We start from the raw sequence: 25,247 nt of genomic DNA on the forward strand, positions 1-25,247 counted from the left end.
CTGGCAAGGAAATTCCCTTCAAATGGCAACAGGGACCTATGCTGACAGCTTGCCACCTCCCTGCACATCAGATCCATCAGCCCAGTCAAGAAAATCAGGAGAGGGATGCTGACAGATGTAGTGTGCAGAGGTCATGCTCTTTTCCATAAGTAATAAGTCAAAAGGAGGAAGCCCAGAGAAAGGAAAAGCAAGAGGTGATAAGCAGTAGGAGATCTTAGGTTAATTACTCCTGGACTGCAGACCCCTTATCCCCATTCCTTCTGTCCACCCTGTGCCCTGCACAAGGGGTGTGAACAGCTGCACATGCACTCTCTGCCAAGGCAGACTGAGAGCATCAAAAAGGGTACTCTGACTTTTACAAAATGCATCTGCCAGAAACTCTGTCAAGTGCAACATGTGCCAAGCCCTGCCCAGCTCTAGGCCAGCTCTGACTGCTAATCTGCCAGGCTGAAGTGCCCCCTCATTCCTCATAACCACAGCCAAGCTTGCAGATGCCCTTCAGCTGGAATTGCTGCTGCAGGCAGCAAATCTCATTCCCCTCGTTCCAGCTTCCACTCACCCTTCTGCACTGGCCAAAGAAGTTCAACCTGCAGACCAAGCAAAGGGACTTGGAGACCCAAACATGCAGCACACCAGAGAAGGCAGGCTGGCAGCAAGACTCCAATGCTGTATTTGAAATTTACTTAATTATTCTCTCAATGAGCTGTAGTTAGCAGTTATGCCTCCAAGGAGTAGAGATCACAGGGCTACTGTCTTCTTCCCATGAAGAACAGTCCTGAAGAAACCAGGGGCACAGCCAATTTCATACATGGATCCTGTACTATGTGGTTTTTAGCTGGTGAAGCCGTTACCTGCATCTCAGAGCCCCACAGATTAGCTACATAAGAATGGGATCATTTCAATGGGCTTGATTTTCTTGTCTCACATTTTAGTGATCAGAGATACTAGGCGGCATAGGCTGCAGGGAATGAGAGCGAAGAAAATCTGGTTCTCCAGGCTCACAGAACAAGTTCACAAAGGGGGAGAAACCAGTAAAATCCCTCCTTTGCCAGTCTACTTTGCATGAGACCAAATGAATTTAAATACACTTATACTTGCAAAACTAACAGAAATGGTATCAAGCTTAAGGCAGCACATACTGGTATTCCTGCCCAACTCTGCACAGACCATTCAGCACTTGCCCAGATGAACTCCTGCCTGCTGGACTTTTTTCAATCCAGGTGCAGTGCAACTGGAAACTCTCTTCACAGAAAGTTTTACAGACCCCCTTTCCAGCTCTTCTTTACTCTCCTCCCCTGTGAAGTCCAGTTACCTCCAGCTGCTTGTGAAGATTTACACTGTGGCTGCAGAAGCACAGCTTGTCCTTAAGGATGAGACTCATAACAGCAACATGTGGGATGAGGAATTCAGAAGTGTGGAGGCTGAAGGACCACAAGATTTCTAACCAGGAGGAACACTGCTGCCACACAGTCTCCATCACAGCCCTGCAGAACAGCTTCCTCACCAGGATCTGAGAAAAGCAGTAATCCAGTATATGCCTGCAGTGGTGTTTCCAGCAAATCAATTTTCCTGCGCTAATCCCTACCCCTCTCTCCAAATGCTAGACAAAAAGTAAAAGAGAGAAGAGGCCCTGACATAAAGAACTTGCAATCTCATGTACAAACAATAGAGCGAGCTCATTTGTCTTCCTAGAGGGAAATAAATAAATGAATAAAAAACCCCAGAGACCAGATGTGTATTTTGCTGATATTCCACACTGGCAAGGCAGGGTACAACCCTTGCACACATTTCCCAATGAAAAATGAGCTACCTGGTGTAACTGGAGCTCTAAGAAGAGTGCCTGCTGAAACAGTTCTGCTGGCCAGGGATTTCACCTCCTCACAACCCTGACTGACAGGTGTCTGGAGCAAAGACCAGCCAGGAAAGAGCATCTTACTGGGATTAAGTGTGCATACCACGGCCATTAAGGAGTCAGCTGTTGCACTGACTTCGAGGGCAGAGGAGGGGCCGTTTGTCTGCAGTTGGTTCTCCCAAACCTTCACTGGTCAGGTGCAAAAGGGAGAGGCAAGAGGAGATTACTGTTGCAGAGCTGGCCAAAAACCAATTCTGAACAGTTAATTAAAAGGAGAGGGCGATCACAAGGCAAACAGGCAGGGCGAGGAAGGAGGGTGAGCAAAGGCAGAACTGCAAGTGAGGAAGAAGCAATTCGCAGGGGGAGCAGAAAACAGAGTTGACAGGCACAAGGGAAAGGAGGGGACCCAAAGCGTAGGTGGGGCCCAGCCAGGAGAGCCCTGAAGGCAGGGAAAAGGTGTCATCACAGGCAAGCAATGGGTACAAAAGTCCACGGGAAGCCTGCTGAGCAGCGCTGAGGGAAGGTGCAAACGTGCACATAACTGAAAAAGAGGTGCCAAAGGTGCAGGAAAGGTTTCAGCAGAGCTGATGCTGGCAGGGAGGGCAGATTCTGCAACTCTCCCTTAGAATACAGGAGGGGAAGACGGGACGGATGCTAGGGGACTAGAGAGCAAAGCAGGGTGTCGGGGCAACCCAGGCACGCAAGCACAGGGATGGTGGGGCAGCCCCCAGCACTGACCTTGCCATGTAGCCCAAGACGTGGGCCCGGATGACTATAGCTGCTTTCCTCAACTCCTCTTCCCGATCCTTCTCCAGCTTCTGCTCAAGAGCTTCCTTCAGGAAAACCTGACGCCACGGGGAGGAGTTTCAGTAAACACAAAGAGAGGAAAGAAGTCAGTCCCCGGGAGAGCCGGCCGGTTTCATCCCCGGGTGAGCGGCGCGGAGAGCGCTCCGTGCCCGGGCGGCCGCGCCGCCGCCGCCCCCGCGCTGCCCCGGGCGCCCGCACTCGGAGCGCCGGGAAAAGTTCTGCAGCGGCGGGAGCCAAACTCTGAGCCCAACCCCCGCCGCCCTCACTCTGTGGTCAAGACTTAAAAGAGAGAGGGAGGGAGCAGAGGAAGGAGGGAAAGAGGAGGGAGGAGGAGAGCCCAAGTTTGCGCCTGTGATTAACTCTTTCCCAGCTGACAGCTCGCCCGGCGCAAGCCGGTACCTCCCTGCAGCAGGTACTGGGACCTGCGGGGGTGATTAAATATTTTGCGAAGAAACTCCTCCGCGTTTCAAGGAAAGGGAGGAACTTTCAAGATTTCTAGGCTCCAGGAAGTAACCTTTACAGGAATCTTAATGGAAGGCAGGCGGAAAGCCAAAAGCCCAGTCGAGGCACAAAGCTGCGCTTACTCTCAAGCCCACCGGTGCTGGAGCCCTCCACAGACCTCCAGACACTCTGGGCTGAGACGCTCCCGTGCTGAAGAGGTTCCACAGTGGAGCATGCACTAGGGGCAACTGAGCTCTGACCACAGAACTCTCCAGGTATTACTGGTTGCACGCCAGTGTCCAGTATTTTAATTCTCAAGCATCTTTCACCGCCTGTATTCACAACTTCTGCTCGGTGCTAAATGCTTGTGAAGAATGCAGGTGCTACGTTAAAGACAAAAGAACTGAGATACAAGCAAGATAAGGCCATGTTTACAGGAATTGTGCTGACATGTCTAAGCAATGTTAAATCAGCTGGCTTGCATTAGGTTAGCACAGGATTCAGCAGAAATTCCTGAAATAAATGTGCTGCTTTTTAGATGGATTGCAGCCTGCAGGAAGCTCCACGGTGCTGTGGGTACACTGCTAGCAGTACCCAGACTAGAATAGGCTGGTGAGACACGTCCATACAAGCTGCAGGCACAGCAGCAAGTGCCATATGGCCATGCTCGTGTGACCTGCTGCCTGGCATTGGATAAATCCCTGCCAGGGCCAGCAGCAGAACAGGCTACCCTAGGGAAGTGCAGCCCCACTTGTTAAAGCACTGGCATGGACGCAGGATGTGAGCTGATACTCATCAGTCTGCAGAATTGAAAACCACATTAATCAGTAGAAACTCCTTACAAATGTACTGGCTTCATGTGGTTGTGGTGAGAGGCCAAAGATTTGAACAGCCATTTAGTCCAGTGCCCTGCACCAGTTCCCCTCTTTCCCACTTACCTCCCCTCTATGTCCCTCTATACCTTCCCCTCCATCACTGCTTTTGGCCTCATCCCTTAAGGCTCTTCCTTCCCCCTGCAATTACCATTGTGTACTGAGGTGTACTGACACCCTTCCCTGAGTTAGTACCCATAGCCAGTGGCTTTCCTGCACTTGAATTTCTCCTGGGGAGCAGCTTCCATTAAGAAATGAGCTGTTTTGTAATGACTAAATAACCATGGGTAGCCTGAAAAGAAGCTTCATTATCAAGGTACTGCCAACCATGAAGCTGGCATCCTTCCCTGCAAGTTGTACATCCACTCCCTCTGTCAACTCAACAATCTTTTAAAGATTTCTTTGAGGCAGGGATTGCTCTTTCCATTACATTCCAGAACCAAGCAGCAGTCACCCATTTCAAGAACGCAACCAGCAAAACACTGTCTCGGTCCATTATTTTCATCAAATTGCAAAAATACTCAGGCCATCAGTATTTCCCTAGCAAGCACAGTCTTTGCTGAGCCAGGCCAGCTTGGGGTGGAGGAGGAACTTCAGGGCATACAGAGATCCATGAGACGCAACCCTAATCCTATAGGATTACAGGATCTATATATGCTAGAGTGAGAGGTTAATCTAAAAAAAAAACCAGCAATATCTACTTATAAACTTTTGGTATTTTGAAGGTTTGGAGGTTTTTTAGACTCCACTAGCTGACAAGGAAGAATAACATGCATTTCAAGTCCAGAAGTTTTTTTGATGCCTTGCGGAAATAAACTAGAAAGTGGCTGTTTCTTTGTCATTATTCTAGTAATTTTCTGAAAACATGGGACTGTTTTCATCTGAGAAAAGAATGGCTAAACAAAACATACAAGGTTACATCTATCATATTCTGCTGATACTAGACACTGGCCAGGTTTTAAACCACAGTGCATCACCACAGTGTTCCTCACATAACCTCAAAGCCTGCATGCACCATCAGTGGGACAGTGAACATGTTAAGGTGTCTCAGAGATCAGCAGACACAAGTGTAACTGCTTGGGTACCCACGTGTACATAAGTGGGATCATATGATTCTTGGGGACAACACTGGGAAAGCAGGAAGTGGGTCACTGTGACCTGGATGCCAAACAATGTACAGCAACCTCCTCCTTCAAACAGGCCATGCAAACCAGCAGGTTGAAATGTGGAAATTAATGCCTTCAAACAGCAAAGGTTACTGTGTTAAACCACTGTAGAAATCAGTGTTGTGGGTATGGCAAGTATGGCAGAAGGCCCAGGTGCACTGAAGGAAGGGTGCCATGGAAGCTGCTGCCCCATCCCAGCACATCCCCAGTGAAGGCAAAGGCACCTTAGCACAATCTCTTTCATCATCACACTGCTTGCTTGCATCCAAACCCTCAACTCTGCCATACCACCATATAAAACCTGTATTGCATACATTAATACCTCTTATAAACATTAATTTGACAATTGACAGCACAGCAGCTGCTCTATTCTTAATGAAAAACACAAAGATCATCCTGCCCTTCCTCCTCCGTTTCCTTTCCCAAGCTTCACAATCCCCTGCACTAATTCACAGAGTCCTTTCCTTCCTCCTTCAAACAATTGCTAGGGATATAATTATCCTTCCATTCATTTTGCAGGAAGTATTCCCCCTTCTATAAGCCTTGCTCTTCACCCACCCCTTATACTTCTTCCTAGGTTACATCCCCATGGGCTTGTCACACCTTTTTCAGTAGCTACTCCTGACTAAGCCAAGATTGGTTCTGGGAATACCAATGTGAGTACCCAGAGCTGCACCTGTAGCAGCAAAAGTGGCAGTAAGGCCATGCAGGGGACTTCCTTTTCAGGACAATGACCTATGCTCCGTTCCCCTTAGCTGGTAGCTTCACCTTTACCTGAAAGACTCTGGAAAAATAAGGCTCTTTTCTCCATCAACCCAAGTATTCCAGGTCTATGTTACCTAGCACCAGCTGAAACATGAATGCCGACAAAGCAGTCTGTAATCCAAGGCACAGCAGCTGGATCCAGACAGCAGGGAAGGTCCTACCAGGAAGCACCACTGCTCTGCAAGGCCTCACCTTGGCAGCTGCTTTCCTAGGGACAGGCTTTCTGGAGGCACTGTCACAAAGCTGAGTTGCAAGGTGGTCTCCAAGGGAGGGATGAAATGGCTTTGCATGGGAAAGAATGCCAAGCAACTCATCTGAAGAATGTAATGGCAGGGTAGTACACCTTGGAATGATAGTACCTTGGAGCAGCCAGGGGCTGGCCAGCCATTCAGCATGGCAGCAAGTGTGGAACATGCCAGGACAGCCTTGGAATGATCCATTCTTTCAATAGACAGAACTGCTCCCCTCTACCAGGACACACATCTCTGATACAAACCATGTCCAATAGAAAGTAACTTCTACAGCCAAACAAGATGGCTCAACTGCTTTCCAGCTCCAGGAAATTTTGCTCCTTGGGCATCAGGAATACAAAGATTGCTTCTCTTAATCATTTCTTTCTTTCCATAATATCCAGACTCACAGCAGCCAGCGCCCAAGCAGAGAGATTGCAGTGTACCAACATACAGCTCTTCAGTCAAGTTTTAGTTTACAGAACACAATAATTAAAAAATAAATACATTGGACTATATCCAGAGTTTTGACAAAACACACACACATTTTCTTTGCCACAATTGCCACCCATATTGTCTTTTTCCAAATAATTTGTGCAGGTCAAGGAATGAGTGTAAACAAGCAGATGGACTCAGTCCTTCATGATGCACAATGGGGACTGAAGAGAAAAGGGACCTATAGCTTCCAGGGGCTCAAAGCATCCTGGATTTCCTGCTTGTTGTTAGTCTGCTGTAAGCTTTGGGCTTCAGCTGTATAGCTTATAACCTTTTGTACTCTAAAAGGTGAGTTATGTGCTTGTGAGTTTGGTCCTCCATCCTGCCACCCTTATTGTAGCGCAGCAATCTTCCACCTCTTGTCATGCTGGAAGAAAGTTCAAACTCTGTGTTTACCAGCTCTAACCACCATTTTCTAAGCTTTCCAGACAGCTCTGCAACACACAGTCTCCTCATAGGCTTTAACACTGAAATGCTGGGAGACTGGCAGTCACCCAAGCAATGTGGATTATCCAGGGACAAGAATCACCAAAATGCTTCCTGGTTTGCAGGCACCAGTGAGGAGACTCCTGATTCCAAAATCAAAGATAGGGAACACTTTAACCACAGACCAGAAATACAGCTAAGTGATAAAATCTTCTTTCTGGAGCATCAGTGGAGGCATGGGGGAAGAAAAAAACCAAAACAACCAAACTCCAGCTTAGTACATGTCCTTCCCACAACAATGGCCAGTGGTTTCCTTGATTGCCACATAGAGCTCATAGCCCAGACTCTTAAGTGGACTACCACCAGTCCTCTAGGAAGAGGAGAGAGATCTTGCTTTAATAAATATTATAGTCTATCCACTTACTGAGAAATAATTGCTCAAGGCAACAAATGTCATCATCTGATCTCCTGGACAAATTAAATGTGCATGTTCACTAGAATCACTGAATCACTTCTGGTTTCATTGTGACACTGGAAATATTCTGAAGTACTTTTCTAAAGGCTTAAGGGCAAAAAAAAAATGCAAGAAGTTGCTTTGATGTGCTACCATCTGCTCTAGATATGAACTGCATCCCCACTATTGAGAAATGCTGCCTGCATTGGACACCATCCCTCTTGGAATATTCTTTGAAGAATTTACTGGAGTGTGTGGAAAGTTGTGAGAGAGACAGCTTCACACTCCCAGATTTCTATAGCAATATACCTCAAAATGCTCACATCTATTTCTGCATGAAAATCCTGACTATTCCAGGCAAGAGAGAAGTGTTAAACATTCACCAAAACAGAAGCAAGATCTGAATTACGCAAATGGGCAGAAGCATTTGGATACCTATTCACAGAAAATGTATGCTAGCATCTGGGCTAGATGCAAAAGCATCATCTGAGCTTCCCCAACAGAAAGCTGTCATACATCTGGTGATGTAGCTATTCACAGCTTAGATATACACCAAGATTCAGCTCACTGCCCCGGGCAAGAATTTCAGTTAGTCAAGCAGAGTGAAATACCTGGCACAAGAGGCAAGAGTTAATGGCACACATCACAATTACATAAATCAGAGCCATGCTTGTTCCCCTTGAATCTTTAAATTGGATCAGACACAACAAAATCAAGCTGGCTTGGTCAATTAGGAGTTTAGATAAAATCAAAAAACCTGCTATGTCTCTAGGTACATAATATGGGAAATATTTGGATGCTGCAGGTCAGTGGCACAGGCCAGTGGATTGAAAGGATCATGACTGCAATGCCTTGCAATCTGACCAGATGCAATCATGTCCCCTTGCAGCTGGAGTAAAGCCATACCCTTCCCCCCACTGATGCAGTACCTTGGTTTTACCCAACTGCCATTCCTTCTTGCTGCTGTCATAGGTCTGAAGAAAACCTGCACATACAGCTTTGCTGTTCTCTGAGAGGCTTGGCCCCTTCACAAGCATCTTGTACCTAAGAACAAAACAGAATCTCATCAGATTACAGATGACAGTAACTGCCCCCTTTCCTCTCTCTTCCCAATCTTTTAACTCTAATTATCCTCCTCTCATTAGTCCTTTTTCCTCTGGGACCCTCCTTCTTCATGTTTGCCTTCCAATTTGGAAACTTCCATCCCCCAACCTTTATCTGTTTCTACCACACTGGCATTTATTGTTGCAATCCCAGTAAAAGAATACAAACTCAACAGAATTTTTCAGTAAAGAACAACTGTCTTTTTGAAACATGTGCTTTCATCAGACACAAGATATTTTGTTCAGTGTTGGGATGGCATTTAGTGCTCCAAGAGACAAAGGAAGCAATGTTCAGTGTCCCTTCTAGCCTTAAACTTCAAAAAAATCCTTTTGATGTAGCTCATTAAAAGAAATAATCACTTCTTCCAATATTAATCATCAACTATACTGTCCATTAAAATTTTCTTCAGCTGCCTAAAGGTTTTAAGCATGGTATTTTCCTTTTACATATTATGACCAGCTGGGTTTCACAGCATCACACTAGCAAATCTGTGGCAAAGCTACCAAGGAAAAAAAAAAGACAAGGAAAAAAAGACCAAAGACCATCTGGCTATTTTTCCATTCTGACTTATAGCCTAAAGGCAAGTCTCCAAACGGCCTCCCAGATCAGTCGATGATATGAGCATTAAGGCCATGGTTAGAAAAACATCCCACAGATGATCCATACCAGAAGAAGCAGTCAAAGAGGGAGCAATCACGTAGCAGTCAAAGAGGGAGCAATTCTATACTTTGGGGCTGTTGCAGCATACAATCCAGTGGCAGCAATTACCGGCTGAGGAAGTCCTGGAACAGGCGCCGTACAGGGAAACCCGCTCTCCGAACCTTCACTGTCTCCAGCATCCCTGAGTAGCGGAGCTGATTCAGCACCACGTCTGGATTAAAGAGGTTCGGCGCCTAACAGGGATCCAGAATCAAAACCAAGTAAGTGAGGCAGTCACAGGCTGGGTATCTGTTCTGGTGTAAAAAGCCAACCCTGCATATCTGGGCATGCCAAGTAAAAAAGGGGAAGTTTGGGTCAAGGGGAAAGCAACCTCACAGCACTGCATAGTGCAGAATAAGGGACAAAAGGGAATTGGGCTGATTCTGGAGGAAGGAAAACAATTTGCAGACTGCACTCACAGTCAGACTATGGTAGGAAAGCAAAGATACAATGTCTGAACACATACAGAGTGCAGAACCCTGACTCAGTTCTCTTTGTAGTCTCTCTTTTCAGTTAAACTGGAGACAAATCACAGAATTATTTTCTGGCATAAATCCCCCAAGCAGCCTATCCTCTGCCATATCATTCATGGTTTCAAAACACACAAAGGAAAGGATCAGTTCAGATCTAGCAGGATGTCCTCCTGCCACAGCCCACAGTCCAAGCAAGAGCCAGCCTGTCCCTAAGCACTGTGACTTGCTCATGATGCATCCACCTCCACTGCCTCAGAGCCAGGGATCTGCAGGAGGCAGTGCCTACTGCACAAGCCCTTCATTCCAGAACAGATTTCTCTACAGGCACTATAAACAGGAGTGATTGCTTCGTCTAGCACAGCTCTGAACTCTGCACAAGCCTGGTTAATCCTCCAGGCTTCATAAGCACTGAAAGAGGTGGGAATGGCTATATAATCTCATATTCAGAATGCAGTCTTTCCATCAAATTACCAGAATGAGGGTGTGTTTTTTCTCAACTGTAAAATAACTTGAATAAAAAGGGAAGGTGAGAGGAACTGCTCTTACCCTCAGTTTGAGGCACCTGCTAGGCATTTGTGCAAGGGCATGCAGGCCTGTGTCACATGCACACATATGGCTGGGGTTCACACTTACCTTTTCTGTATTTGGTTTGATGCAGCGGATGAAAAATGGGTTGGAAGTACTGAGCGTGGCCATCAGGGAATGGAGAGAATCCTAAAGACCAGCAGGAGAGACCCAAAGAATCAGTCACTACAGAAGGGAAAGGGGCTATATTTGATGCAGTAAGATCTTCATGCAGCCCTCCCATTCCTAATGTCCTCCTTTGACTCTGCCTACCAAAATTTCATTAACCCACAAGATTCCTTCCTGTCCAAAACATACCCACACAGTCTGCTCTTAAGACTATTTATATGGCCATCCTTGTTCTTGGAGCTGTATAGCTTTTGTGAGTTAGTTTTACAAGTCTCTCAAACTTTAAATATTGGAAAAAAAAACCCAGTGAAATGAACAGGTCTGCAGACAATCCAAGTGTGTGAGATTCATGCTTGCAAGGTCCTCCTAACAAGGTTTTATTGGAATTGTCACCATACCTGCAAAAATGTGGCCTAAAAGAACACATACACTTAGCTGGAACACCAAACCAATATGAAAGATCAAACAACCTCAAGAACTTCATACACTTAGCAAAGTACTCTTCTCCTCTGTCACTCTGCTTCATCTTATCATCTCACATTTTATACCAGACAGAAATCCTTGGGGCAGTGGCACTGTCTTTTTTTAGCACTGCAACATTCCTGCACATTTTCAGTGCTGGACACAAAACAAGGATGAATGACTCCTCTTGGCTGCAGGCCTTGCTTTACCCATCTGCTGCTCCCCAGAAGCCTGCTGCTCTCTTGGAAAACATCATACCCTGAACTGGGAACTGACAGTCGGTCTGCGCCTCTGGGTGCCCATCTTCAGTGTCTCTTCACTGCAACGACTGCAGACTCTTTCAAAAAGGTCATAGATGAAGTCCAGCCTAAGGGAGAAGAAAAGATTTAAAGAAGATGAAAGACACCTACCACCTGTGAGAAGATGGTTCTTATTGTCAGCTACTGCCCTGTCCTGTTGTGAAACATCTCATTTTTATACCTGCTGTGCCAGAGGAAGCAGTTCAGCTGGCACTTCAGTGAGGAAATTAATACTTCCCATGTGGCTGCCCAGATCCCGTGGGCTGCCTTATATGCCACACTCAGATGCAAAGCCAGAAGTCCCCTCCCACACTTTCAAGTAGGATATTACACAAAGGAAAATCTCCCTTCTGCACTGGCTGGGACACCTCCCTTGAGCAAGGAGGGTATCTCAAGGACACCTCCCCTGAGCAAGCATAAGCCCCCAGGCAAAGCTGCCTTGAAGGTATGCCAGCTGGACTGATGCTGTCATGCCTCCCAAATCATGATCAGCCCCCATGATACGATCATGAAATTGGAAGCCCAGCTCTTCTGCAGCAAGAGGAGTTCTAGAGCTGCCCTCCATGTAGCTAGCCCTCCAGTTCTAGGGAATCTTCCACCATTTTGCCACTCCTCAGACATTGGCACTGGTTCTTACAAAGTTGCCCAAAGTTCTTTAGAGCTGCTTGTGCCAGTTTATTGTTATGGCTGCTTCTGGCCCAGCTTCCCTTTTGGCACGTTGAAAAAGCCTGAGTCCTTCTATTATGCTGGACAATAACAACCACAATTCTGGTCTCAAGCCTCATGTAAAATGTTCCCCAGATGCTACTGTCCAAGTAAGACAACTATGAGCAGCTCATGGTCTCAGCTCCCTCAGGTTGTTTCAAAGCTTCTCAGTGCACACTCTGCAGCAGCTTCAAAGAAGATGCAGTTCTGAAACAGTCTCATCAGGCTGGAGCCCAGAGGCAATACATGGACTGTGGTAAGAGGCACATGGTAGAGTTGCTGCTCAAAGACTTATAGGATCCTCTGTAGTATTAAATGCCTCCCTCCTACTAGGCCCTGCTTCTGTTTCCCAGATCTTGCTCAAGATCAAAATTAGCTCATTTCTCTAAGATCATGTTGCAGCTCTGGGATATAACATTAGAGTCCATGCCCAGTCCCACAGCAACAGCTCACTCTAGCTCAGGATAAGGACAGATGATTTCCACTAACAAGCAGGCTGGAAAACAAGCAGCATCTGTACAGAAGCTGGCAACTGACAGCATGGCAAAGAGCACTGACTCATTCAGGGAAAACTTTGCCATTGTAGGTATAGAGAGATAAGAGGAAGGAAGAAAAGGGAAGGAGAAAGGGAAAAAACCGATTTGCTTGGAGGGATGTCTGTCATGCTGTTAAAGCTCTTTTTAAAACTGGGACAACATGAGTCCTGATTAAATCTGTGCCTCATCTGACTTCTCCAGCTCTGCTTTCTTCTATCAGGACACTTCAGCACAAAGAGAAGAATGATTAAGAATGATGCCTGATGCTCTGGCAAAAGCAACTGCTTTCCTTGGTCTGGTTTATTACGTGAATGCAATTAGTACTGCCCAACAGATGTGGCCTGCTGACAAGCATACCTGCTGTCTTTCAGCATGTTTAAAATGTCATCACGAAAGGTGTCTCTGTTCTTCTCCAGAAAGCCTCTGACATCATACAGCACCTGCAACACAGACACAGCCACTAGAGCAGCACCATACAGATCATGAAGTCCTTCCACATTTACATGCCAATGTACAAGGCCTCCAGCAGAGCTACACAGGAACACTGCAGGCATGTGCCAAGATCTGAATTTCTGGGGTCAAAGAGCTACAGAGTTCTGCAGTTACTGGCAAGAGAGTGGCTTTTAGCCATCAATTAAAAAAAACCAAAAAAAAAACCCTAAAAAACAAGAGCCAAGTGAAACAGCTGCAAAGATTTGCCTGGCAGGAGAAGGTCTGTGTGGAAATCCTCTGCAAGGTGTGAGGTACTCTGTTCACTTCAGGAGAGTGAAGAGAACGGCCACCCAGTGCCCCAACTTCCCAACCACAAGTGCTCAGCAGATTATTCTGGGAGGAGGTTAGTCCTTCTTTAATGTGCAGGTGTCCTCCCTTGACACACCTTCATCTGCTTCATATCTCTTCACAACAAAGAGCAACATTTAACCTTGAAGGCTTGGTAACCTTTTCCTTTCTGCAATAGGTATGCAGTCTTTCCTCCTCCTGAAAAGTCAAATTTTCCTTGTGACTTTTCCTTTGAGTTTTGTTTGTTTGTGAATGTCCAAGAAAAGACAACATGAATAACAGAAGTAAGGAGTTTATCCCCCAAACAAAAAGTTACCTGAGAAACTCAAACATCCAAGTTGGAGAATTTAGTACTGCAGGGTGACATGTTATTTTAAGCTCATCACACTCGTTGTGCTTTGGTATGGGACATTAAATGTGTGGAAACACACAGATCAGAGATGTTCTTGGTTTTTGGAACCTAGAATTGAGGACCTCAAGTCCAGAATATACCAAGCATCTCACAAACACATCATGAACACCTACCTCCCCTGCATAATGTCTTATGCCAAACTGATGGTCTGTCACCCGAGGCTTCACATAGTAGGGGTTGCTCTGAAATGAAAGAAAAAGAAGTTGTCTTATAATGCTGGTATAAGAATAGAAAGTCAGTCAGGAACTCTGCCATGACTATGACAAGGCTGGGATGGGCAAGGACCTTTGCTCTTGCAGAGCCCGACCACATCTGCTGCAGCTGGCGGCAGCTACATTGCAAATATGTTACTCAAATTTAAGATGGAAATATCCAGCCCTTCAAGGCATTTCTCATGTGAGCAAGGGCTTGCAGAATCAAGGCTGCGGAGGCATGCCATGGATGAAATGTTAATTCTTGTGTGTCTGACACCTGAGGAGACTGAGCTCCACACAAACCATGTGGTGCAGGACACAGGATCAGGATGCAGGGAAGATGGCAGCTTTGCATAACACCTCCACACCTTTTCTTCATCAAAGAAAATAAAATACCAATTTCCTGTCTTCCTCTATATTTTATCTTTCTTTGCACCTCTCTTCCCCTACATTCAATATTCAGTTTTCTATTTTTCCTCTCACCTTTTCCCCTTCCTTTTTCTGTTCTGTGAAAACCATTTTAACTGATTAAGAGCAGCCATGCTGTTCCAGACCAAAGATCTATCCAGCAGTATTCTGCCTCTAGCACTGGCTATGGAGGATAGAGTACAAAGAAAGAAAGTAAATCATACTTTCATCCTAATATTCCCTCAAACTCTAATTCTTTCTATGAGGCCTACCTAACTAGTAAACCCAAAGGGATTTCTCTTTGAAATACTTGCTCACTCCACAAGTGAACCCATGCAGACTTCCTGCACCTGGAGTGTCCTTTCACACAGGGAGCTCTCAACCAACCACATGTGGAACTAGAGCTGCTTGGATTTACGCCTGGCTTCCATTAGTACCATTAATCTTCTACAGGCCATGTGTGACTTTTACACCCATCATACCCATCCAAGATGTCTTGTCTCCACACTGCAGGTCCCTTCAATGCAGTTTTCTGTAGCACTGAAGCTGTACCAGACCTGCTTTTTTTCCATCACAGCCTCTGTCTGGGTCTCACTCCTGAAGAGCAACAGTCAGTTCAGAGGCCATCATTTCAAAGGTGAAATCAGGACTCTTTTCCTTCAGGTACAGCACTTTACATTTATCTATTCTGCTTTTCATTTTCATTTTCACTTTACAACACAATCAGTCTCATGAGGCCCCTCTCAGACCAGCCTTCCCTGTGAGTCAGCAGAAATCCTCAGTGCTTGTCTCACTTGTAGGCCCTCCTGTCATTGAGGTAATTGACCTTTTACATTCTGTGAATTTACCCAATTGTGAAAACAGAACGACAGGCCTATAGTTTCCTACAACACTTTCTAAAAATTAATATAATCCCCCACCTCCTCAGACAAAAATACTAAGAAAATTTTAAGTAACATGTTGCATGATGCTGTTTGTAATTCAGCGCTTTCATCTTCAAGATCTTTTAGCAGTATTTAGCAGGTGGACAGCTTCTGATGCTGATAATTTGTTAGTGCTACTGAAAATTTTTTCATGTGTTTTTCTTTTCACACTGATCCCATTTCATTGCTCTACCCTTCCCCCATACAGTCATCTTTTTCCAACCACAAATTTCCCTGCCTCCCACTCCAAATATGACTGCTACTGGATCTCTCATGTGGATTGGCATCCTGTTCTCCTCTCCCTCTCCACCAAGCCCTTATATTTCACCCATGCTCACAACACTTTTGGTTCCTTCTGCTATCTTCCCTATTGCTCCTCTCTCCAGTTGTTACAGAGGTCATATTCTCTTAAATCTCAGCTTTAAGCTTTTCCTCCTTAAGACTACAGCATTCCACAGAAAATACAGAGAAGAGGGCTTGTTCTCCTCAGGCTTCCCAGCAATGCTGGCTGGATGTCTTCCAATTCTCTTCCAGCCAGCACTAGAGACTTTAACTAGTATAAAAAAATGCTTTTGCCTTCAGCAAATGCAAGTCCTAGTGCACTCTCCACTGTTCCCCCCTGCACTTATAACTCAGCCTCTTCCATCTCCTGCAAGCTTCCTAGGGTTCCACATTAACTGCTATTGCCTCAAAGCAGACAGAGGTGACACTATGGACAGCTTAATGAGAAGGCTACTCAATGCACAGAAATCACCAAAAATAGCAGCCAAAATGTAGTGGGGCATAAAGGAATGCAAAATAATACTGGCAGTCTCATGCTGCTGTACAATAAACCACAGGTACCTTCTTACCAAGGGAACTGCATTCTGGTCTGATTATTTATCTCAGAAAAGAATAGAGAAAAAAATATGTAGACAAATTCAGAAATGAACGGCAGAAAGAAAGAGGAGCTTTGAAACTTCTCCATTTGGATACAAACTAAAGAGTTTGGGACAGTTGAGAAAGAAAATTCATAACAAGTGATAACATTAAAAATATTCATTAGTTCCATATTAAGAAATACCAATAACCGTTTTTTAAAAATAAGTTATAACAGGCATTCTCACATTTCTTGACCTGCAAGACAAGGCAAAGCCACAGTGGACTAAATTGAAGGTCTTGATTTAAGCCCAAGGAAAATATATATTTCCTCAGAGCTGTATGTAGCCAACCAAAAGTCATTGTTATTTCTTCTAACTAAGTAATTAGTATTACTAGCAGAGTTACAGTGCATATATGAAAAATGAGAATATCTGCATATGTGCCAATTTTAAAAATTCAGATAAAGGATACAGATTTGTATGTTTTTGGGCTTGGATGAAGCCTGAATTAGATGACTAGAAAACATATTTGCTGACAATGCTCCTACTGAAGTAGTTAATTATTCCATAAGTCCATGCTACAGGCTTTAATTTGCTTTGTTTTCAGTCTATTTGCTATTTAGAACAAAGTGTTGGCTGTACCAGAGACAACAAGGGATTGCTACAGTGATCTCAGTGGGGTTTCTGTGTCCCCAGGATAGCTTTCTGACCTGAATGAAAAAGTTCCACTACTGTGTCCAGAACACAAGACAGAGGATGAAAGAATTTAATTAATTAGGAACAATAAGAGAGCTTTCATTAAAAGTCATGAGGCAAAAACCGTCCCCAGCCCCAGGAGACAGATTTGACATGCTTTGGAGCAGACTGCTGTGAGTCAGCTGGCAGGAGAAACCCACACACACTGTGCAGCCACATCCTGCGCCTGGGGTGCTGCCTCGTGTCCCGTCGCAGAGCAGCAGAACCTGACCCCATCCCCTCCTGCAGAGTCAAACCTCCTGTGCCCCAGCCTGTGGAATGCACACTCCCTCTTCCCTGTGTGCACAGGAGCCCAGGCTCAGGTTCCTTTCCGTATTACTGGTGCTCAGTGCAGCCTTATTAAACACTCGCAGGTTCGGGCCTAAGGCGTTTTAAATTTACTGCACAAAGCACATATTTTACATCAACAAAACCTTCACTTTAGGTTTTGAAATGCTGATGGGGCTAACATACTGATCATTTGCCTGCCAGGTTATTTTCTTACTTACCATATGCTGGCTGTGAAGTTTTTCCAGAAGGGTGTTGTCTGTGCCTTTGGGGAATCGACTCTCTTCATTCACCAAAGCCAGTAGACCTAGTTTCTACAGCCAAACAAGAGACAAGCTTTTACAGTCAGCAAAAGCTTTCACTACACAGCACCAAGCCAAGAACTGGAGATCTGAACAGACCATTGAGCAATAACCCTTGAGTTATACCCAGCAAAACTCAAACTGAAAGCCGAATTCTGGACAGTTGATGCATTCAGCAAGCAGATCATAAGTGGAGATTGTTTATAGAAAATTCACATTAAGGTTTTACTTGAATGCTAATCCCTGTCTAAAACTGTGACCCCCTTCCTAAGCTTGCTCTCAACAATAAGCAGAGATCTGCTTTCTTGAGCCAGAACCATGGGTAGAACAGCTCATACATTTGCCAGGTCACTATGGGAAGAGGATCTAAGCAACTATCTGCTTTTAAAACCAGGAAATGCCAGGGAAGATCTCAAGACACTCAGGAGTCCCCACTGATCCCTAGAAAGTGTCACAGGTAACTGCTTACCTTCTCAATAAGGTCCAGGCACTCTGCATTATCCATCCAGTCAATGGCTTCCCAGTTTATCCCTTCCCTGATAGACAAGAACAAACAGAACAAAGTTGTGAAATGCAAGATCCAATGTCTTGGGGTGTAGGAGAGCAGAAGTAAGTGAGCCTGGCAGTTGTCCCAGGACTCAAGGTGATTTGCAGGAATTAGGCTTTGTTATGGCTTATGGCTGAGGACGATGAATAAGGGACACAATGCACTGCTAACACAAGGAGATTGGAAATAAAAGCCAGCCTTTCTCATCCACACCAGTGACATAGACTGATGCTTTTCTTATAGTCATTGAGCAAATTTCACATGAATTTTAAGACTGTGCACTTTCTGGAGTGAAAAGCAGCAGCCACACAGTGGCGATGATGGACAGTTTGCTACACAGCTTCAAGAGTCAGCTGCTGACCCACCAATCTGGAAAGCAGGAACATCTGAAGCACATCTGCCAGAAGACTGAACCACAGCTCACAGGTCCACCAGGAGAAGAGATTGGAGAGAGTTTTCAGGGAGAGTTTGTAAGAGGATGACACAGATAAGCTTTGGCCTGTCATGCAGGGAGCCTAGAGGGTGGCCCTGTATCTTTCAGAGTAGGAGCTGATGTAGGGACAGTAGTGCAATAATGTGCTTTGAAAATCACCCATGACATCCTGTAAATGCTGAATGGGTTTTTCGCCCTTACCATCTTCTTATACTCCCATAGTACAGGATATGCCTATTTTCAGAATTCAGAGAAACCTAGAATAAATCTTAAGAATACAAGGAAGACTAGAGGCTATGTGTGAAGCTACTTACTGACATTCTGATAACTCCTCCTTTCAGGTGGAGACTAACATTTTGAAGATAGTGGATCTGTTGCATTCAATGCTTCAGCCCAGGCTTCATACTTTAATGTTCAAAGCATCAAGACGAGATACATGAACCTACTTACTAAGCCTGAGGGAGCAGAGCTTATATGGTGAAAGATGAGCTTTAAGTATATTGCCTTAGAATTATTTGATATGTAGTCAATTGAAAAACCTCACTCAAAAAAATCTTACTCCTTCCAAAGTTCAGCCACATAACTTAAATATCTATGCAACCATCAGGAAAAAATCATTTGTCATGATGGCACCATTTTTAATACAAGATTCCTGCAATGGTGGAACTGGCCTGAGAAGTGAGCACATAAATAGCCTTGCAATTTTGTAATCTTTAGAATTTAATGAATTGCCTATTCAACCATCTCACTTTACAAGGCTGCTCTCATTTGCCCTCACTGACCCTATTCAATTCCTTCATTCACAAACATAAAGGCTTCTGTTTCAGAGCAACAACTGAAGTATTTGACTAGCAGCCTTCTCTAGAAGCAGAAATACTCTAGAACATCACAGGTACTTCACAAAATACAATCCAATATGAAGCCCACAGACGAGGAAAAAGCTGTGCAGAAGGTCCCAAGCTCAGGCTGATGTAAATCTTGCTAAGGAAAAGAGTCCTTTTCACAGTATAGGAACTTCTAGGACAGAAGGAGCTGTCAGATATCTCTCCCTATCTTTAGGGAATTTCCTTTTTGCACACCAGGATTCCATCTGCATTACACCACCACTGCCATGGATAAATCATTAGCAAAGTCAGTAACACACCCAGTGACCATATAGTCTAATGGGTTAAAGCCCAGGAACTTTCCATTCAGCTGAGAGACAGAAGGAAATCCGGAATTTCTGCACACTACAATGGAGAATGCTTTTTCCTGGAGACAAGTGACTTATGCTGGCAAAGCACATGGACAATGCTTAACAAGACACATCCACGGCCAGGGTTGTACTAAGGTCTTTCCTGCTTCAGTGGTAGGGACTGAGGAGCAGCACAGGAGGAATGATGTCCTCCCTCCCAGTACCCATGAAAGCAGTGGGGCCCCACTCCCACTGTTTGTCACCTGTTGTACTCCAGCTGCTCCAAGGAAAAGATGTGTTTGTTGAAATATTCCTGGAGTTTCTCGTTTGCATAGTTTATGTTAAACTGCTCAAAACGATTCACCTGCAAGAAAAAACAATTGTCAAATTTTACATTCTTGTTCCTGAGCTCTAAAAGAATCTATAGCAGCAAAAGGGAAGGTGCCAGGCTTGGAGTAAAGGCAGAGAACATAGTGGTGTCAGGTGGATATGAGGAGGACAGTATGGAGAGGTCCACTAGGAGAACAGCTTTTGTAGCCCATGCAAGGTTAATTCATAGTAAAGCATGCCAAAGACAATTATGTTTCTCTTCTTGGAAGAAATAAATTCCCTAACAGTTAGGTCACAGGGCTTTATCTTCTGTGAAATATCTGAGCAGTCACTCTATGACTGTTCAACACACATCTCATATCAGCTGTAGTGAGAAGCATCACATGCAGGATTCTCCACACAACACAAAACAGATGTAAACAAACAATGTACATGTAGGGTTTGGAGAGCTGGTTCACATACAAATAAAAAATTCAGTATTATCTATCACAGCAGATCTGCTTAGGGTCTGTATCACAAACCTTGAACATCAGCCTGTATGAATGTGGCTGGCAGAAATGGGCAGCTAAATATATCTTCCTGCTTTCAGGGGAAAGTGGCAGGGTAGAGATTCCAGAATGCCCTACGCTATCCTTACCAGGATGCAAACCCACCAAAGTTTCTTCCAATATGCATCAATATCTCCAAAACCAACCCACCCCACAAAAAACAAAATCCTGACCTGAAAGTTCTCGAAGCCAAAGATATCCAGGATGCCCACAGACTTAAAGTTTTCCTTGCCTTTGATCTTTGTATTAATCTTGCTAATGAGCCATGAAAAACACTGGGAATAGAGTGCCATAGAGAGGGAATCCCTGGAGTCAGCTGCCTGTAAATACAGAGAGAAAAAATGAGTCACAAAGAAAAGAGAAGACATAAGGGCCACACAAATCTCTGTGGGACTTCAGGTTCCTCCGCTCCTCTTCAGGTTTCTCAGGCTGTGTACAGCGCAGTATTTATTAGTAACAAGTTTTCAAATAGCCAGGCCACACACAGACATGCCATAATCTTTGGGTAACTGCACTTGAGAGGGTGAAGGAAGTAACAAAATCAGTGACATTTTTTGGAACAAGTGCTGGGACGGGGAAGGTGACAAAATACCTCATAACTAAGCCCACAGGAGTAATTTGTGTCACCTGAGCCAACATTTGCAGTGACAGGCAAGGTATCTCGGTTCAGTACTCCTAGCAGAGCTGTCAAATGGGTGTCTGCTCAGCTTTCAAAAAACTGGTAGGGCAGGATTTAAGGGAATATTCTGTCACCAAGTTACCCTCAAAAATTCCCTTTCCAAACCATTCCTGCAAACAGCATTATCCTACCAGAATCCAATTAGACTGGCCAACAGCCAGGACACATGCCCCAGAAGTTCATGGGTTGAAACTTTGCTGCAGTTGACCCAACATCCCATTTAGATACCATAACCAAGTGTCACACATGGGAAAAATAACTTAAATTGCAATCACTAACAGGCAGGAGATAATTGAGTGTATGAAAGCATGTAGATGAACATCCAAAATCAAACTTTCCGTATCTTAAGCAAAAGCCTACTACCTGATAGCTGCACAAGGGATGGGCTGGTTGCATATTTTGGTAACACTTGGACACACAAAAAAGGCACACCTTAAATCCTCCAGTTAATAAAGAGACATGATACAGAACCACAAACTGGGAGTCTGATGTCATGTGCTGTCCTTCTGCACATACACTATTTAGAATGGGAAACCAGAGTTTAGGGTTCTGGAAAGACAAGAAGGCCAAAAATAAGGGTCCCTAACAAGAAGACATGATCTCAGAGGACAGCAAAAGGAGCCAGGAGAGAAGATGGCAAAGATCATGACTGGAAGAAAGATGCTGGAAGTGGGGAAAGATCCTGGAGATCAGAGACATGGAGATAAATGTCAGAGCATGCCCAAGGACCTTGGCTAGTAGTACGGAGACTGGTAACTGCAACTGCACAATATAAACCCAGACAAGCTTTTGCCCAACCCTCTTGGACAAACTGCAAACTCCCAACTGAGAAAAGAAGTTGACATCTAGAGAGTTCCAGAGAATGTAATGCTGAGGGGCGAGCGAGCCAGTACATTAAATAATCAAGTAGGGTGAAAGCTGTAATCTTGTCATTTCATAAATAAACTGCAGTAAATAGATTGCAGGTTGTTTCCCCTGTCTCACCTATGACACCAGCAGGGCAATTCCTTCAGTAGGCCAGACCAGCAATGACAGATCTTCCAAAAGCACCCGAGCCCCCTTCAGTTTTACAACCCTAAATAACACGAGCTCTTTGCTAATAGCACAGGCAGGCCAGCTGTTTCTGATCCCTTCCAGTGTCTCACAAACTTCTGAGGCCCAGCCTGCCAGATCCTTCTTTTCACCCAACCACACTGGTTTTCTCCTCCTTTCTCTTCCTAGGTACTATTTCCTCTTCAGCAGCTCAAAGTTGACACAGAATAACCTCCCTTCTCCACTAAAGAGAACATTTCAAAGCATGGGCACACACGCCTTTTCTGGCTGTTTCTTCTCTCCATCAGATATTGGTTGGGACTAAGAATGCCCTCAAGGCCATGCCTCTGTAGAGTATCTGGCTACACAGTAAGTTGGACACATTTTCCAGGAACAGGACCTCCCCATACAGCTGTAAGCAGTCACTTTCCCCACAGTATGGCTCAAATGAGATTCTCAAAGGCGCCTTTCATCCTGCCAGCTTTGCCTGCTTAAGGCCAGTTCATCCCTTCAGCCCACTGAAATGTCAAAGCTCAGACGGGTAACGAGCCCATTACATAATGAGAAATCCCCAGCAATGCTACCCCACAAGTGGGAAAAGGTGGGTGCAGCACTTAGGGCTTAGGCAGGAACAGCCTTTACAGGCCCACTGTTGAGTGCAGCAGGCTCACAGCTAAATGGCAGCATCCACTTGCTATCACAATTTTCTTGTGGCCTTGGTACTTCACTGGGCTCCAAGCAGTAAGTGTGGGGTCCAATACACACACATGTCAGGAACAGCTATACCAGCAGGGGAAGCTCTGCTCAGGGAGACTGTCAATTCTACAACTGCATGCCATTGCTGTGGACTGCAAGAAGTGCCTCTGGTATAATCTGTTATCCAACCTTACACACTGCTAGAGAAAGATGTGGCTTATTTAGAATAGACAGCTGAACAAGAAAACTGCGGTGTCTGATATTGACGATATCTACCACAGACTACAGGCTGGAAAATATTTTTCACACAATTTCACTGCAAAGAAAGATCACAGAATATGCAGAAAAAGGAGATCATTTCTTAAAGGCAAAGCTCTGTTTGTGATATATTAGCATGTGTGTCTACAGCAAGAAAATAAGCAACTACGCTACCATAATGAGCACTGCTGAGACTTCAGCTTGAACACAGTGCCCAGTTAGGGGCATTCCACTTCTTAAAAGATGTGGGAAAACAGAGACAGAAGACAAAGAGATTTAGAAAATTACTTACAAGGAAGCACTGAAGGAACTGGATTGTTTAGCTTAGAAAAGAGAACACCACATGAAAAACTTCACAGAAGCCAAAGCTTGTAAGGTGGACAGCTGGGATGTCAAAGGTAATCTAAATTATGAGGAAAATCTTTTCAGATCCAGACTCCACTGCAGCTAAAGCAGGATACTTAAAGATGCTGTGAAATTCCTTCCATGGGAAATCTGAAGGAAAGTTAGACAGACATCCATCAGAGAGAGTCTAGTAACTCTGGCTTCTCTGCCAATGTAGGCGTTGGATTGATAACCCTCTGCAGTCTGTGTCAGCACATGATTTCCATTACAGATGTTCATTTTGCTATAACATGGTGCCTTTTCCATCGTAGTAATAGTACTCCGTGCCTTCCAGTGCCTTGCATTTTATTAATGACAGAGGATTTTCTACAGTTATCTGTGCATGGCCTAAAACACCAAGAGTGCCCTCAAGTGATCAGCAGCACCACAAGAGCTGCATGTCAGTTTATGTGGTCCTCCTTTGTGGTTGTATGGATCCAGAAAGAAGCTGCTGTGGGGTAACAGCCCAACTGCCAGATATTTTGTGGGAATTGTGTGCCAGCTTTTACTTTCCAGTAAACACAGCACAGCCTGGAAGTTCTGCAGGATAAAGCACGCACACATGCAATTACCACAAAGCATCTGATGCACCTTCTGCATGACACAAGTATGACCAGCTCCTGGTGAGTGAAGGTGACTTAAAACCAGTATTGTGCAGGTGAACTCCCCTGTAAAGCCTGAAAAGCAGAGTCAACACTGGGACTTGAGCTACCAATAAGGGCAAAATACCTGAGAAACAGGAGGCCCTAGGCTGGAACGGGTGACACAGAGGAAGACTCAGGGCCTGGAAATGCAGAAGTGGCAGAAGTGGAAGCATGCACTGGGACACTTACCTGCTCCACAGTGAGAGGAGAGCTGATCTCTTCCCCACGCAGAATCATGGACCTCTGGGTCAGCACTTCAGAGAGCTGAAAGGCGTCCAAGCCCAGGAGGTCACTGGCAACATTCAGCACTAGAAGGAAGAGACACGTTTTTCTCCTGCATGGATCCCCATCACTCAGGGATATTTTTGCAGCTCAGTGAGGAAATCCCAGGGACTTCTACAAAAGAGGTGATTAAACTCCAGCACAAAACACACTCCCTCTTACTTGATTCTCTTGGGCATACCCAAAGCTGTAGGCTCACATACCCAGTCTGAGGCTCATATACCCATTACAGAGCACAGTCAGGTATTCATGTAAGTCAGCCTTCCTGCTGACAACAGCAAGAGCAAAACTATGTGCAAGACTCAGCACCAGCAAAACACTGCCTGAGAAGATATGTTTTGTAAAAGCACAATACTGCAGTCTGAGCATGGGATTGCTAAACTTGGATGTTGAGAGGCAATTAACTTACAACTTGAAACACTTGTAATACATTTTTATTGCTTGTGTCTGTTTTGGGACTCGCTTTGCAGACCAGCTGAGATTAAATAACTGTAACAGAATGCACACTAGCAACTGCTTCAAATGAAGACGGGGGAAAGGCTCTAACAGAGCACTTTTATCTCAAACTCCTTCCTGATCTATTTCTTCCATTTCTTTCAATTCAAAAGAGAAACTGTGAGGCTGTGGACTCAGTCTGAGAATATCGAGGAGCACAAATAGATCACAGGGCCACAGACCAACTAAATCCCAGGGGCAATGCATCCTGTGGCAATGCTTCTGTAGAGTTCAACTACAGGGAAACTGCTGGTGAGGGTACTGCAGACCAGCATAACAGAGAGAGAAAGGAATAGGGAGAGGGCTTTATTGGGCACCTTATGGGGCTTTGCATGGTCTACCAAGTTGCTAAAGTCCTACTTAC

General features: G+C 44.9%; 1 protein-coding gene across 2 annotated transcripts in view; it reads right to left on the reverse strand.

Annotated features, from left to right (window-relative positions):
• LOC102064235 (unconventional myosin-X) overlaps positions 1-25,247 on the reverse strand; it is a 99,931-nt gene that overhangs the window by 35,542 nt on the left and 39,142 nt on the right. For both annotated transcript variants that reach the window (XM_074548613.1, XM_014265709.3), the window contains exons 11-22: positions 24,296-24,414; positions 20,587-20,733; positions 19,799-19,899; positions 17,851-17,917; positions 17,301-17,393; positions 13,785-13,853; positions 12,837-12,919; positions 11,198-11,306; positions 10,418-10,498; positions 9,381-9,505; positions 8,438-8,552; positions 2,591-2,697 (exon numbers count right to left, since the gene is read on the reverse strand). In XM_074548613.1, coding sequence (XP_074404714.1) covers positions 2,591-2,697; positions 8,438-8,552; positions 9,381-9,505; positions 10,418-10,498; positions 11,198-11,306; positions 12,837-12,919; positions 13,785-13,853; positions 17,301-17,393; positions 17,851-17,917; positions 19,799-19,899; positions 20,587-20,733; positions 24,296-24,414 — 1,216 coding nt within the window. The remainder of the gene's footprint in view (positions 1-2,590; positions 2,698-8,437; positions 8,553-9,380; positions 9,506-10,417; positions 10,499-11,197; positions 11,307-12,836; positions 12,920-13,784; positions 13,854-17,300; positions 17,394-17,850; positions 17,918-19,798; positions 19,900-20,586; positions 20,734-24,295; positions 24,415-25,247) is intronic.

The sequence above is a fragment of the Zonotrichia albicollis genome, chromosome 10 (assembly GCF_047830755.1).
Source record: "Zonotrichia albicollis isolate bZonAlb1 chromosome 10, bZonAlb1.hap1, whole genome shotgun sequence".
Taxonomy (NCBI): domain Eukaryota; kingdom Metazoa; phylum Chordata; class Aves; order Passeriformes; family Passerellidae; genus Zonotrichia; species Zonotrichia albicollis.